A 16,345-nucleotide genomic window follows, 5' to 3' on the forward strand; every position below is an offset into this window, starting at 1 on the left:
ATGTATTTACATTTCACTTTATGTTAGCTATCACACATCTGACCTGGTTATTTTGACGGTTTTATCTGACTTTTTCATGATTTACTCTCGTTGTGCATTTCTCCTTTTACTATTTCTTTATTTAGTTTTATCTCTGTTGCTTAATATAGGTGGGCAGCTCAATCCCCCGAACACTAACGCGACAAACAAGAAGCTTTTTCACGTATCAGTACAAACGTCAATGTACCTAAATCAAAAGATTGATTCTCTGCTGCTATTCCAGGTACAAGATGGCCTCTGGTCACTCCAGGCTATTGTCTTCTATTGAATGAACTCTTGTCTTGTCAATAAAGTTAAAAAAATTACAAAAAAAAACAATCTTCTTCTTCTGTTATATTTCCAGTAGAGCCAAAGCGCCACAGTGCGCAGAACCACTTTTGCCAACGTAAACACATACTGTATATCTTATTAAATCATTTTACTTTGCAATTTAATCTCTAATAAGAACAAACCAGCAGTGATCCTGGCCCTGCTCACTTACATCTGATAAAAAAAAACAGAACTTACGGTTATCGCCCACCTCTTAACTCCAGCCTGTACCTTTCAAAATGACGCATGCACTTCACCGATCATTGAGTTTTGCTATTAGATAAATGCAATACGCCTCAGTCTGTTCAACTCCTCATCTGCGTGTGACGATGACACACTGGACTTACTGTAACTATCACAATATCTTTTGCATGTGATGTTCTTTCATCGCAATTCCATGTAATTTTTAATACTTCATAATTTGCGGCACAGTGCAACGGTGGTTAGCACTAATGCCTCACAGCAAGAAGGTTCCAGGTTCTAATCCATGGGCCGACTGGTTCCTTTCTGTGTGGAGTTTGCATGTTCTCCCTGTGTCGGTTCTCTTCGGGTACTCCGGCTTCCTCCCACCGTCCGAAGACATGCTGGTTAGGTTCGTTGGTGATTCTAAATTGGCCGTAGGTGTGAGTGTGAATGGTTGTCTGTCTCTCTGTGTTAGCCCTGCGATAGACTGGCGACCTGTCCAGGGTGTACCCCGCCTCTGGCCCGCTGTCAGCTGGGATAGGCTCCAGCCCCCTCCTAATTTTATTGCTCTTGTAAATATTTTGTATACAAGTATCTCTGTTGTTACAGATTTGTACAGTATGCTGCAGCCACATTGACATTTCCCAGATTTGGATTAATAAAGTATCTATTTATGATTATTATATCAATGTTATTTTCTCTTTATTAAAGATATGAGCTGATAAATCACATTATTTTCACATTACTTGAATACATTTGAAAAAAAAGAAGCTTTTATTTTGTACACCTCTCTGCCGGAAGTCGTTCGTCTCCATCCACCCTAACCCGGACGGTGGTCTTGCACCACGGTTATTCCCATCAATACGGGATCAATACGGTGATTGCACGGGTTAGCAGGCCGGTGGTGTGGCACCATACAACCAGTTCAGCTAAACGCAAACGTACAGTGACGGTGTATTGTGTATTTAATGCGTTTTAATTCGAAAATAAACGATGACGTTTCCACAAAACACTTGCCTTTGTGCCGCTGAGATAAAAAAAAAACAAAAACAAAAAAAAAACACGCGACGCCACAGACCAAGCTAATATCATAGTCCTTTAAATGTTATGTAGAAATAATAATAATGATAATAAAAAAACCTGCAGTGAAAATAACACGATGCTTAAAGACGGTGGGGGGAAAAATGTCGCTGCCTGCGTCCCTCCCCGTTATGACCGAGCCAGGCATCATTTTTTCAGCCTCCGACGCGATGCTGCTGAGCGGAGCGTTTTTCTCCCTTCCCCATCCAGAAACGACAAAAACACACGCCAAGGTCAAAAACCTTACACCCCTACCTTGACGCAGGTTGTCGGTGGCGTGTTTGTTCTCGATGAAGAGCATGTGTGTGGCGGTGTACGACCGAGCTGGAGAGCCGCCGGTCCTGTGTTGTTTTCTGTCGGTGGTGAAGGAGGACTGACTGACTGCAGGCAGGGCAGACAGCGGCGGCGCATCGCAGGATGGGCAGGGCTGGAGCGGCACGTCAGCCTGAGGTCACAGCTTGGTCCCAGACTGGATTATCTAACCATGGGTGGGACAGCTGGCACTCATTAGACCCGTCACATCAACCAGTTGTTGACCAGAGGAATGCATATACCATAACTGTATTATTATTATTATTATTATTATTAGTAGTAGTAGTAGTAGTTCTTCCTTAAAAAAAATCTAAAGAAATGAATAAATAAATATATACAAAATAAAAAAGGCTTAATCTCTTAAAATTTGGATTTAGAACTACTAGACAGGTAGCTGAATTTTATTATTATTAGTATTATTAGTATTATTAGAGTTCTACCTTAAAAAAATCCAAAGAAATGAATAAAAAAATAAATACAAAATAATAAAAAAAAATGCTTAACCTCTTAAAACGTGGATTAAGAGCACAGATAGCTAAATAATACATTTTAGAAAATTTACTATTATTATTATTATTGGAGTTCTTACTTAAAACATTCTAAATGCAAAATAAAAAAATAATTAATCTCTTAAAACTTGGATTTTTAGAACTACTTGACAGATAGCTGAACTGTATTATTTCTATAATTATTATTATTAGTTCTTCCTTAAAAATTTCTAAAGAAATGAATAAAAAAAATATATATAAAATAAAAAATTGCTTAATCTCTCAAAACTTGTATTTTTTTTATTTATTATTATTATTATTATTATCAAAGTTCCTCCTTATTTATGTTATTCTCAAGAAGGCAAATCCTTCTAATTCCTAAAAATAAATCTACAGAAATGAATAAATAAATATGAAATAAATTGTTATTATTGATTGATTTCGTTCATTTTGCTCTTCCTGGTGTTTCTTCAATGTTTATCCCCTTATTAAAGATTTTTTCAGGATAGTTCATGCTTATTCTTTTCTTCTCAAGGAGATAAATCCTCCTAAATACTAAAAGATTCTGAATAAATGAATTAATTTAATTTATTTACTCCTGTATCTATAATCTAAGGAGATATAATGCAGAAACAGCAATTTAAAATCACTGTAATGTACAAAAGGACTGATCAAGAATTTGAATGATAATTAGAAATTCCAAGGTTATTGTTGTGCATCTTAACTACTAGGCCAAGAAGACACCCATTATTTCATTTTAGTTTATTTTGAAATGTATTGTGCAAAAAGCATCTCCAGTCTGGACCTCAACTCTTTAACTTCGAGATACATTTTTTTTTTTTTCAGTTGTATGTGCAAATCTTGGGGTTACAGTGGTTAAAAACTTACCTTGGGCATTTATTTAATTTTGAAAAGGTGTGACACAACAGGCACAAACTGCAAGATTTAAAAAATAACCTCAGTTCTGAGTAAATCCCTCTATCTTAGTCTCCGTTTCTGTTTCTCAGGTTGCTACGTGAATGCAGCGAATCTTAGATAATGAAGTGTAGTATGACTGAGAGCCCAGCATTTGAGCTAATCACATTGTCTCTCATTAAGTCTTGTTTTGGTCCATGTGTCACTAGATTAACTATTCAGAGCATCAGCTACAATTCATTTTCAACCTGATGTGACTCCGTTTGTCTCACATAGTCTCACAAGACACCCTCCTCGGCGTCTTCTCAGTCCCGCTGACAGTCAGCAGGTTAGCAGAGCACAGTCTCCTTTTGTGAAACCTTTATGTTCCCTGTGGGGAAACTGTATTATTGCTACACATAGGCTGTGAATCAAAATAAATAAATACATAAATAAAATACAGTCCACATTATATTTCTGTTTTTAACTGTGATTAACAGTACACAGGCCAGATTTATGCTTACAGATGGATGCATGTATGTCCGGATGTGCATTGCAAATGTGCTATGCACTCTTCTTGAGCTTTTAGTCTAAACGCCTTTACTAAATCTTGTGTTGCACGTTCATCCTTCCTGGAAGAGAGATCCATTCTTAGTTTCTACAATGTTTTTAGCGCTTAAAGATTTTTCCCTTTGTCCCCCTAAGGACAGAGGCTGTTGTATGCCACACCAACTGTTCCCAGTGAGGCAAATCTTCATTGACAATTATACAAGCAAAAATGGTTTAAGCCTCCAAAATGGAACTGAATCATGGTCTTTATACAGCATCACACAACTTAAACTAACTGAATATGATTAAGCTCTGACTCCTCAAACAGCACCACTCATTTCACTTGCATATGCTGGGCTCCATCTACTGGCTACTCGATGCTACTGCATTTGTAAAATTGCATGTTCAAAACCTGTACTCTGGTATGATCCATCAACACATGACTCACTGTAATCATCCAAGGTTAGTGCTGGAAGGCATGCTTGATGCAAAATGGAGACCCATGTTCAACTTCCCACAATGAATTCAGTGGTTGCACTGGAGTGTGCGTGTTAATGTCACATGTACACGTTCATGACAGACTGCTAAAAGACTAAATCTGGGAAAGAATGGCAAAGGCTGTAGAGGACTGCAAAATGATGCTTACGCACCTAGAATGTCTAAACATCTCTGTAATTTTAGATTTCGTGGTCTTCTTAGCGTCACCTGATAGCTCGTGTCCACCAATGAAGCATGCTGTTGCATTCAGTGAACCACAATGAACAGAGCTGAAAACAAACAAACAAAAAAACAACCTACACTAACCACTTGCTGTTTGCTGTGTTGCACACAAGCCATGTAAAAAAAAAAAAAAGAAGTCTTGACACCTGTCTGTCATGACTAATCTAGCTCCATTGATTTCACCTGTCGTCAGTCAGTCAGTTAGGAAGCTGGAGCTTTGATTGGCTGTTACAACAAGATAAATGAGATGCCCTGGAATACTCTTGTCACTGCACCGTTGAGGAAAGCTGCTGTGTTGGGTCAGCAAACAACAGACGGAGGCCTTTCAGCTCAGCTTTGGTTACGTTTCTGGTGGAAGACATGAACTTTCTTCTATGGTAATTTTCAGATGATTATTTCTGTGCTGGATGGAATGATTTTGCTTGTTTAAATTGGCTGAGATTGTCATTTAAACATTTTTTTTTCTTTTCTAGTATTGTGCTGCCATGGCTGCTCCTTGCTGGAGAGCTTCATGCAAGTACAAAATGTAAGATTACAGAGTAGTATCTTATCTAAAGGCAACATTTTTATGTAAAAGATGGTTTACTTTTGTTTTAGTGGCAAGGCTAATATGAAGTTGCATTTGTTTTCAGCTTCTTACCAGCCCAAGCCTCAGGCTCTGTTGCCGCGCTCTTGGTACCAGCCTCAGGGACCTTACCATGTTCCCAAGCCCCAGCCTCAGGGACCTTACTACGTTCCCAAGCCTCAGCCCCAGCCTCAGCCTCAGCCCCAGCCCCAGCCTCAGGGACCTTACTACGTTCCCAAGCCTCAGCCTCAGCCCCAGCCTCAGGGACCTTACTACGTTCCCAAGCCTCAGCCTCAGCCCCAGCCTCAGGGACCTTACTACGTTCCCAAGCCTCAGCCTCAGCCCCAGCCTCAGGGACCTTACTACGTTCCCAAGCCTCAGCCTCAGCCCCAGCCTCAGGGACCTTACTACGTTCCCAAGCCCCAGCCTCAGGGACCTTACTACGTTCCCAAGCCCCAGCCTCAGGGACCTTACTACGTTCCCAAGCCCCAGCCTCAGGGACCTTACTACGTTCCCAAGCCTCAGCCTCAGGGACCTTACTACGTTCCCAAGCCTCAGCCTCAGGGACCTTACTACGTTCCCAAGCCTCAGCCTCAGGGACCTTACTACGTTCCCAAGCCTCAGCCTCAGGGACCTTACTACGTTCCCAAGCCTCAGCCTCAGGGACCTTACTACGTTCCCAAGCCTCAGCCTCAGGGACCTTACTACGTTCCCAAGCCTCAGCCTCAGGGACCTTACTACGTTCCCAAGCCTCAGCCTCAGGGACCTTACTACCCATCTAAGAAAACTTACAAGCACAAGTCCCAGGTGCCACAAGCCAGCAGATGGGGCTAGAGCTGTAACAAGAACATATGGGATGCTCTGTGATGGAAGGGTTAGTATCTATTTTAATTAACCTTCACATACAACCTGTAAGATGGCCTAGCACCACTAATTGTATGTCTCTGTCATTTCAGACCCAGCACCTCCAGAAGAGCGATGTCTTCAACTTGGGTACTTTTGGAAAAATAAAGATGCAATGCATGAAATGTCTAAATGAGTGACGCATTATTCCCTTCAGCTTTTAAAGTGCAACCAGTGAAATGTCACTGTCTAAATACTAAATGCTGCTCTACAATGTTCCAGTGAGTGTAAAGGAGACTGCCTGAGAGGCTTTCCAATATGTGGCAAAGCCCACAAATGGTCAGAACTGAGTCAATTTTCTGTGGTGTACTGGGTTTCACCATGAACACCAGTCTTCTAATGTCCTTTGTTTGGACTATAGGGTGCATTTAATAGTTGATGTGAAGTGCCCATTTCCTGCCATTAGATGGAGCTCAAGATTATCCTGGAGCCGAGCATCTCAAACAGCAAAGTTGAGAATGTGAGTTAGGGGGAGCATTTTATTGAAAGGTGTTTCTATATAGAAATACAAACTATACCAATGGATTTACTGCGATTTGTTTGCAGATATGGTTGGTATAATCAGTGCAGTCTTCTGGATTTTGTCCAGTGTGTGTGATGGCTTCCAGGCCTCAAGTCCTACTTCTCATTTGTTTGGGGAGTGATGGCTGGCACCTGGGTTGATCTGATTGCTAATCTAGGTTCACTGACCAGGCATAACATTATGACCACTGACAGAAGTAAATAACATTGATCATCTTGTGACAATTCAGTGTTCTGCTGTGAAACTTTAGACCTGGCATTCATTGGTGTGGATGTTACTTAGGGTGTATTCACACCTGCCTTGTTTAGTTCGATTAAAACGAACTCAAGTTCGTTTCCTTGCTTGGTTCGGACCTTTTTGACTGGTGTGAATACAATCACTCGAACTCTGGTGCGGACCGAGACCCAGCTGAGGAGGTGGTCTCGGAGCGGTTCCTACCGAACCCTGGTGCGGTTCCTTTATGGTGTGAAAGCAGCCCGACCTCGATCCGACCCAAGTTGCAAAAATCTACCTTTTTGGATTTGACGAGCTCCCGTAGTTTCCCGTAGTTTTCGCGCATTATGGGAAATGTAGGATAGCCCAGTGACACACACAACAGAGAGAGACACGTGAAAACGCAGGTTAGGTCGAGATGAGCCTTTGCAAAATAACGAGCATGATATGGTTAAACTCATGTTGCATCAAACGGTCTTGACGCTCGAGCACAAGCTGTAAGTTTATAAACCATATTGCTAGCATAATAACAAGTAGACCTACAGTACGCAAAGTCTCCATTGTAGCCTATTTACGTGGGACATTTGGCTTCCTTCTATACCCCGCCTATACGTTTACCAGCCAATGGCTGAACGACCTTAGCACATGTGTTTTTGTTTATAAATTCTGGTCCGGTTGCAATTAATCACAGTGTGAAAGCGAACCGCACTAAAAAAAAAAAAAAAGAAAAAAAAACTGGTCCGGACCAAAGCAAGTGAATTAACGGACCTTCCTGGTGTGAATACGCCCTTAGACATGGAGCACCCACCTAGACCAGACCAGGCACCCCCATCCCCATAGTAATGACACTCCTTGATGACAGCAGCCATCCCAGCAGGATGCAGCCTGACACGGGCACACAAACACTTTAGGAACAACTAAAAGAAAAACATGAACAGTATAAGGTGTTGACCTGGCCTCCAGAATTCACTAGATCCCAAACTGATCAAGTATCTGTGGGATGATCCAGAGAGGCCCCTCCCCTCAAAGGCACCCACTAGAAATATTCTGTTGCCAGACACCACAGGACACCCTCAGAAGGCCCATCTCCATTCTCTGATGAGTCACCACAAGGGAGACCTACACAATATTCGGGAGGTGGTCATAATGTTATGCCTGATCAGTGTATTTTGGTTACGAAGAGGATTGGGCTCTGTACATTTTTTATTTTTTTATGTTTTTAACTTCTCGGCGTGATGAAGCTGGATCTAGGGGACATTTAGGAGTAGTCTAAATGACAGCAACAGGCAACCGGGCTACAAACTCACTGAGCGCTTGTTCGGCTTCGGAGGAACTGTTTCACAAAATCCCGCTGCGATGTGCTATGCACTCTTCTTGAGCTTTTAGTCTAAACGCCTTTACTAAATCTTGTGTTGCACGTTCATCCATTCCTGGAAGAGGGATCCATTCTTAGTTTCTACAATGTTTTTAGCGCTTAAAGATTTTTTCCTTTGTCCCCCTAAGGTCAGAGGGTGTTGTATTCAGATTCAGAAAACTTTATTTGTCCCCGGGGGGCAATTTAAGGCACAAGTGAGCAGCTTAACGTGCAGGTACAGACATTTTAAGGTGCAAAAAACAGAAACAGAACAAGATACAAAATACAAAGTATGTACAAGTTACCATGCCATAAATGCTATGACTATCCAAAATATCCATGGAGAATGTAAACAGACTGTATAAGTAAAGTGACTAAAGTGCAACAGTAAACAGTAGTTACAGGGAATATGTATTTACAAGTTATAGCCGAGGTAGAATGGGTAATAAATAAAATGGGTAATAAATAAAAACAACCAAGAATCTCTGGTATGTGAGTATGGGGGTGTGGGGCAGGGGGAGGTTGACTGTACTATGGCTGTGTGTGAGCTGGAGAAGAGTCAGAGAGAGAGAGAGTGTGTGTGTGTGTGGGGAGGAGTTGAGGAGGAGGATGGCTTTGGGGACGAAGGTGGCTTTTCTCCTCTGAGTTCTGCAGGCGGGGCAGCGGAGCCGTCGTCCAGAGGGGAGCCACTGGAATGCTGAGTGGAGGACGTGTGAGGGGTCTTTGGTGATTTTTACTGCCAAGTTGAGTGTCTGTTGGTCATGAATGTGAATAAGAGTTCTTACAGGCAGGCCAATGATCTTAGAGCAGACCGAAACAGTGCTCTGCAGTCGGTTTCTGTTGTGGAGGCTGATGGAGTGGAACCAGCAGGTTATTGAGAAGGTGATGATGCTCTCAATAAAACTGTAATAAAAAGTCTGTAGAATGTCTTTGCTGACTCCAAAGGAGCTGAGTTTCCTCAGGAGGTATGGTTGTCCTGCACTAACCACTTGCTGTTAAAATTACATTTATAACGTACAGCTTGCAAAAGACAGGGGGAACCTACATGTGTCATTTTTATGTTTTAAAACAAGAATGAAGAAGGTAGCTTTTTCTTAAATCTTGAAATTACATTCCACAACCCAGCAAATGGGGCTAGAGCTCTAACAAAAAACTGTGTTGCACCAAGCCATGTAAAAAAAGAAGTCTTGACATCTGTCTGTCATGACTAATCGAGCTCCATTGATTTCACCTGTCGTCAGTCAGTCAATCAGATAGGAAGCTGGAGCTTTGATTGGCTGTTACAACAAGATAAATGAGATGCCCTGGAATACTCTTGTCACTGCACCGTTGAGGAAAGCTGCTGTGTTGGGTCAGCAAACAACAGACGGAGGCCTTTCAGCTCAGCTTTGGTTACGTTTCTGGTGGAAGACATGAACTTTCTTCTATGGTAATTTTCAAATGATTATTTCTGTGCAGGATGGTATGATTTTGCTTGTTTAAATTGGCTGAGATTGTCATTTAAACATGACTTCTTTTTTTTCTAGTATTGTGCTGCCATGGCTGCTCCTTGCTGGAGAGCTTCATGCAAGTACAAAATGTAAGATTACAGTGTAGTATCTTATCTAAAAGCAACATTTTTATGTAAAAGATGGTTTACTTTTGTTTTAGTGGCAAGGCTAATATGAAGTTGCATTTGTTTTCAGCTTCTTACCAGCCCAAGCCTCAGGCTCTGTTGCCGCGCTCTTGGTACCAGCCTCAGGGACCTTACCATGTTCCCAAGCCTCAGCCCCAGCCTCAGGGACCTTACTACGTTCCCAAGCCCCAGCCCCAGCCCCAGCCCCAGCCTCAGGGACCTTACTATGTTCCCAAGCCTCAGCCTCAGCCCCAGCCTCAGGGACCTTACTATGTTCCCAAGCCTCAGCCTCAGCCCCAGCCTCAGGGACCTTACTATGTTCCCAAGCCTCAGCCTCAGCCCCAGCCTCAGGGACCTTACTACGTTCCCAAGCCTCAGCCCCAGCCTCAGGGACCTTACTACGTTCCCAAGCCTCAGCCCCAGCCTCAGGGACCTTACTACGTTCCCAAGCCTCAGCCCCAGCCTCAGGGACCTTACTACGTTCCCAAACCTCAGCCCCAGCCTCAGGGACCTTACTACGTTCCCAAGCATCGGCCTCAGGGACCTTACTACCCATCTAAGAAAGCTTACTCCAAGCACAAGTCCCAGGTGCCACAAGCCAGCAGATGGGGCTAGAGCTGTAACAAGAACGTATGGGATGCTCTGTGATGGAAGGGTTAGTATCTATTTTAATTGACCTTCACATACAACCTGTAAGATGGCCTAGCACCACTAATTGTATGTCTCTGTCATTTCAGACCCAGCACCTCCAGAAGAGCAATGTCTTCAACTTGGGCACTTTTGAACTGACTTTTGGAAAAATAAAGATGCAATGCATGAAATGTGTAAGTGAGTGAGGCATTATTCCCTTCAGCTTTTAAACTGCCACCAGTGAAATGTCACTGGCTAAATACTAAATGCTGCTCTACAATGTTCCAGTGAGTGTAAAGGAGACTGCCCGAGATGCTTTCCAATATGTGGCAAAGCCCACAAATGGTCAGAACTGAGTCAATTTTCTGTGGTGTATTGGGTTTCACCATGAACACCAATCTTCTAATGTCCTTTGTTTGGACTATAGGGTGCATTTAATAGTTGATGTGAAGTGCCCATTTCCTGCCATTAGATGGAGCTCAAGATTACCCTGGAGCTGAGCATCTCAAAAAGCAAAGTTGAGAATGTGAGTTAGGGGGAGTGTTTTATTAAAAGGTGTTTCTATATAGAAGTGCAAACTATACCAATGGATTTACTGTGATTTGTTTGCAGATATGGTTGATGGTATAACCAGTGCAATCTTCTGGATTTTGTCCAGTGTGAGATGGCCTCAAGTCCTACTTACTTGTTTGGGGAGTGATGGCTTGCACCTGGGTTGATCCGATTGCTAATCTAGGTTCACTGACCAGGCATAACATTATGACCACTGACAGAAGTAAATAACATTGACCATCTTGTGGCAATTCAGTGTTCTGCTGGGAAACTTTTGGACCTGGCATTCATTTGTGTGGATGTTACTTAGACATATAGCACCCACCTAGACCAGACCAGGCACCCCCACCCCATAGCAATGACACTCCTTGATGGCAGCAGCCATCCCCAGCAGGATGCAGCCTGACACGGGCACACAAACAAAAACACTTCAGGAACAACTGAAAAAAAAAAAGAACAGTATAAGGTGTTGACCTGGCCTCCAAAATTCACTAGATCCCAAACTGATCAAGTATCTGTGGGGTGATCAGAGAGGCCCCCACTAGCAACATTGTGTTGCCAGACACCACAGGACACCCTCAGAAGGCCCATGTCCATTCTTTGAGGCACAAGGGAGACCTACACAATATTAGGAAGGTGGTCATGTTACGCCTGATCGGTGTATTTTGGTTACGAAGAGGATTGGGCTCTGTACATTTTATATTTTTTTATGTTTTTAACTGCTCGGCGTGATGAAGCTGGATCTTGGGGACATTTAGGAGTAGTCTAAATGACTGCCGCGCAACAGGCAACTGGGCTACAAACTCACTGAGCGCTTGTTCGGCTTTGGAGGAACTGTTGCACAAAATCCCGCTGCGATGTGCTATGCACTCTTCTTGAGCTTTTAGTCTAAACGCCTTTACTAAATCTTGTGTTGCACTTTCATCCTTCCTGGAAGAGGGATCCATTCTTAGTTTCTACAATGTTTTTAGCGCTTAAAGATTTTTTCCTTTGTCCCCCTAAGGTCAGAGGGTGTTGTTTGCTACACCAACTGTTCCCAGTGAGGCAAATCTGACTGCAAAATGACCTGACTGCCATTTATCACATGGCCTTGAGAAATATATTATCACTATATAATTATAAAAAAAAGTTTTCACTGACAATTATACAAGCAAAAATGATTTAAGCCTCCAAAATGGAACTGAATCATGGTCTTTATACAGCATCACACAACTTAAAGTAACTGAATCTGTTTAAGCTCTGACTCCTCAAACAGCACCACTCATTTCACCTGCATATGCTGGGCTCCATCTACTGGCTACTCGATGCTACTGCATTTGTAAAATTGCATGTTCAAAACCTGTACTCTGGTATGATCCATCAACACATGACTCACTGTAATCATCCAAGGTTAGTGCTGCAAGGTGTTCTAGATGCAAAATGGAGACCCACGTTTAACTTCCCACAGTGAATGCAGTGGTTGCACAGAGTGTGCGTGTTAATGTCACATGTACACGTCCATGACAGACTGCTAAAAGACTAACTCTGGGAAAGAATGGCAAACTCAGCTCAACTCAACTTTATTTATAAAGCACTTTAAAAACAACCACAGCTGAAACAAAGTGCTGTACATAGGTGAGACAAACTATTAAAAACAATAAAACACTAAAAACACTAAAAACAATAAAACCACTAAACAAAAGCAGAAAAAAAACAGAGTCTCATGCTGGGTTAAAGGCCAAGGAATAAAAATGGGTTTTAAGACGAGTTTTAAAAATGGACAGTGAGGGGGCTTGTCTGATGTGGAGTGGTAGGTCGTTCCACAATTTGGGAGCAGCAACAGAGAAAGCTCTGTCCCCTCTGAGCTTCCGTTTAGACCTTGGTACCTCTAGGAGCAGCTGATCAGCTGACCTGAGACACCGAGCAGAAGTGTAAGGATGGAGAAGCTCAGAGAAGTAAGAAGGAGCGAGACCATTTAAAGATTTAAAAGCAAATAAAAGAATCTTAAAATGAACTCTAAAGTGCACAGGCAGCCAGTGGAGGGAGGCCAGAGTGGGAGTTATGTGCTCCCTCTTACGTCCTCCAGTTAAGAGGCGAGCAGCAGCATTCTGGACCAACTGGAGACGTGTGAGGGACGACTGGCTGACCCCTAAATAAAGCGCGGTACAGTAATCCAGCTGGGATGTGATGAAGGCATGGATGTCTCAAAGTGCTGATGTGTGAGGAAGGGCTTAACTTTTGCCGACCGCCTAAGGTGAAAAAAGCTGGACTTAACTACTGCACCAATTTGCCGATCCAATTTAAAATCACTGTCCATCTTGAAGCCCAAATTTGAGACTACTGGCTTCACAAAGGGTGACAAGGGGCCCAAATCAACAGGGTAAGGTTCACAGATCCCACTGGGACCAAACACCATCACTTCTGTTTTATTTTCATTGAAATGTAAAAAGTTTGAGGTCATCCAGGTTTTAATGTCTTCAAGACACAACAGGAGTGGTTTGAGCGAGAAAGCATCCTTCTTCTTTAGTGGCATATATATCTGACTATCATCAGCATAACAATGAAAGGAGATGCCATGCTTTCTTAGGATGGACCCCAGAGGCAGTAGATACAGTGAAAAAAGCAGGGGCCCTAAAATTGAACCCTGTGGAACCCCATATGACAGCGGAGCCGAGCAGGACTCAGAACCACCAAGGCTGACACACACAGTCCTGTCTGCCAGATAAGACCTGAGTCAATCCAGAGCATTATCACAAATGCCCACTAGGTGTTGTGGTCCACGGTGTCAAAGGCCGCTGTCAGGTCCAGCAGGACAAGAATAGCAAAGTCTCCAGAATCGTTTGCCAGGAGGATGTCATTAAAAACTCTTAATAAAGCTGACTCTGTGCTATGCAATGTTTTAAAACCAGACTTGAAGACCTCCAAGACACCATGCTCATCCAGAAAAGATTTTAACTGAGCATGAACAACTTTCTCTAAGATTTTTGAGATAAAAGGCAGCTTGGAGATGGGTCTGAAATTGGCCAGCACAATGCTATCGAGGCCAGGTTTCTTAAGCAGGGGTTGCACCACTGCATGTTTAAAATTAGCAGGAACAACACCAGAGGACAGACTGCTGTTTATTATGGCCAGAACTGACTGGCAAAGGCTGAAGAGGACTACAAAATGATGCTTACACACCTAGAATGTCTATACATCCCTGTAATTTTAGATTTCGTGGTCTTCTTAGCGTCACCTGATAGCACGTGTCCTCCAATGAAGCATGCTGTTGCATCCAGTGAAGTCTTCACACCTGTCTGTCATGACTAATCTAGCTCCATTGATTTCACCTGTCGTCAGTCAATCAGTTAGGAAGCTGGAGCTTTGATTGGCTGTTACAACAAGATAAATGAGATGCCCTGGAATACTCTTGTCACTGCACCGTTGAGGAAAGCTGCTGTGTTGGGTCAGCAAACAACAGACGGAGGCCTTTCAGCTCAGCTTTGGTTACGTTTTTGGTGGAAGACATGAACTTTCTTCTATGGTAATTTTCAAATGATTATTTCTGTGCAGGATGGAATGATTTTGCTTGTTTAAATTGGCCGAGATTGTCATTTAAATGTGACTTATTCTTTTTTCTAGTATTGTGCTGCTCCTTGCTGGAGAGCTTCGTGCAAGTACAAAATGTAAGACTACAGTGTATCTTATCTAAAGGCAACATTTTTATGTAAAAGATAGTTTACTTTTGTTTTAGTGGCAAGGCTAATATGAAGTTGCATTTGTTTTCAGCTTCTTACCAGCCCCAGCCTCAGGCTCTGTTGCCGCGCTCTTGGTACCAGCCTCAGGGACCTTACCATGTTCCCAAGCCTCAGCCCCAGCCTCAGGGACCTTACTACGTTCCCAAGCCTCAGCCTCAGCCCCAGCCTCAGGGACCTTACTACGTTCCCGTGCCTCAGCCTCAGCCTCAGCCCCAGCCTCAGGGACCTTACTACGTTCCCAAGCCTCAGCCTCAGCCCCAGCCTCAGGGACCTTACTACGTTCCCAAGCCTCAGCCTCAGCCCCAGCCTCAGGGACCTTACTACGTTCCCAAGCCTCGGCCCCAGCCTCAGGGACCTTACTACGTTCCCAAGCATCGGCCTCAGGGACCTTACTACGTCCCCAAGCCTCAGCCTCAGGGACCTTACTACCCATCTAAGAAAGCTTACTCCAAGCACAAGTCCCAGGTGCCACAAGCCAGCAGATGGGGCTAGAGCTGTAACAAGAACGTATGGGATGCTCTGTGATGGAAGGGTTAGTATCTATTTTAATTGACCTTCACATACAACCTGTAAGATGGCCTAGCACCACTAATTGTATGTCTGTCATTTCAGACCCAGCACCTCCAGAAGAGCAATGTCTTCAACTTGGGCACTTTTGAACTGACTTTTGGAAAAAATAAAGATGCAATGCATGAAATGTGTAAATGAGTGAGGCATTATTCCCTTCAGCTTTTAAAGTGCCACCAGTGAAATGTCACTGGCTAAATACTAAATGCTGCTCTACAATGTTCCAGTGAGTGTAAAGGAGACTGCCCGAGATGCTTTCCAATATGTGGCAAAGCCCACAAATGGTCAGAACTGAGTCAATTTTCTGTGGTGTATTGGGTTTCACCATGAACACCAGTCTTCTAATGTCCTTTGTTTGGACTATAGGGTGCATTTAATAGTTGATGTGAAGTGCCCATTTCCTGCCATTAGATGGAGCTCAAGATTACCCTGGAGCCGAGCATCTCAAACGGCAAAGTTGAGAATGTGAGTTGGGGGAGCATTTTATTAAAAGGTGTTTCTATATAGAAATACAAACTATACCAATGGATTTACTGCGATTTGTTTGCAGATATGGATGAAATGTGGTTGATATAATCAGTGCAGTCTTCTGGATTTTGTCCAGTGTGTGTGATGGCTTCCAGGCCTCAAGTCCTGTTTCTCATTTGTTTGAGTGATGGCTTACACCTGGGTTGATCTGATTGCTAATCTAGGTTCACTGACCAGGCATAACATTATGACCACTGACAAAAGTAAAAACATTGATCATCTTGTGACAATTCAGTGTTCTGCTGGGAAACTTTTGGACCTGGCATTCATTGGTGTGGATGTTACTTAGACATGTAGCACCCACCTAGACCAGACCAGGCACCCCCACCCCACATAGCAATGACACTCATTGATGGCAGCAACCATCCCCTGCAGGATGCAGCCTGACACAGGCACACAAACACTTCAGGAACAACTGGAAAAAAAAAAAAACATGAACAGTATAAGATGTTGACCTGGCCTCCAAAATTCACCAGATCCCAAACTATTCAAGTATCTGTGGGATAATCCAGAGAGGCCCCTCCCCTCAAAGGCCCCCACTAGCAACATTAGGCGTGTTCAACTTCATGCAGATCTGACTTGACATGATGCATGCTGGGTTGAAT

At 43.2% G+C, this 16,345-nt stretch overlaps 3 protein-coding genes and 2 long non-coding RNA genes across 5 annotated transcripts in view; 3 read left to right on the forward strand and 2 right to left on the reverse strand.

The window, feature by feature from the left end:
• rusc2 (RUN and SH3 domain containing 2) overlaps nucleotides 1-2,155 on the reverse strand; it is a 33,558-nt gene extending 31,403 nt beyond the window's left edge. Inside the window, exon 1 of the mRNA XM_084551395.1 lies at nucleotides 1,867-2,155. The gene's annotated coding sequence lies outside the window, so the exon portion shown is untranslated. The remainder of the gene's footprint in view (nucleotides 1-1,866) is intronic.
• A 3,393-nt stretch (nucleotides 2,156-5,548) lies between these two features.
• Nucleotides 5,549-6,175, forward strand: LOC311492752. Its single transcript, XR_014699226.1, has 2 exons — nucleotides 5,549-6,013; nucleotides 6,096-6,175. It is a non-coding gene; the product is annotated as an uncharacterized lncRNA (long non-coding RNA).
• A 3,284-nt stretch (nucleotides 6,176-9,459) lies between these two features.
• Nucleotides 9,460-10,568, forward strand: LOC311492750 (uncharacterized protein). Its single transcript, XM_084551138.1, has 4 exons — nucleotides 9,460-9,561; nucleotides 9,659-9,711; nucleotides 9,818-10,402; nucleotides 10,485-10,568. Exons 1-3 carry the CDS (start codon nucleotides 9,545-9,547, stop codon nucleotides 10,360-10,362), a joined length of 615 nt encoding a protein of 204 aa, XP_084407264.1. The 5' UTR covers nucleotides 9,460-9,544; the 3' UTR covers nucleotides 10,363-10,402; nucleotides 10,485-10,568.
• On the reverse strand, nucleotides 9,818-14,843 carry LOC311492753. Its single transcript, XR_014699227.1, has 3 exons — nucleotides 14,776-14,843; nucleotides 9,968-10,102; nucleotides 9,818-9,916 (listed from the first exon to the last, which is right to left on the reverse strand). It is a non-coding gene; the product is annotated as an uncharacterized lncRNA (long non-coding RNA).
• Nucleotides 14,643-15,350, forward strand: LOC311492751 (uncharacterized protein). Its single transcript, XM_084551139.1, has 3 exons — nucleotides 14,643-14,663; nucleotides 14,841-15,177; nucleotides 15,258-15,350. Exons 1-2 carry the CDS (start codon nucleotides 14,655-14,657, stop codon nucleotides 15,135-15,137), a joined length of 306 nt encoding a protein of 101 aa, XP_084407265.1. The 5' UTR covers nucleotides 14,643-14,654; the 3' UTR covers nucleotides 15,138-15,177; nucleotides 15,258-15,350.
• Nucleotides 15,351-16,345: the final 995 nt, after the last annotated feature.

This window comes from Chelon labrosus, assembly GCF_963514085.1.
Source record: "Chelon labrosus genome assembly, chromosome: 9".
In the NCBI taxonomy this organism is placed as follows: Eukaryota; Metazoa; Chordata; class Actinopteri; order Mugiliformes; family Mugilidae; genus Chelon; species Chelon labrosus.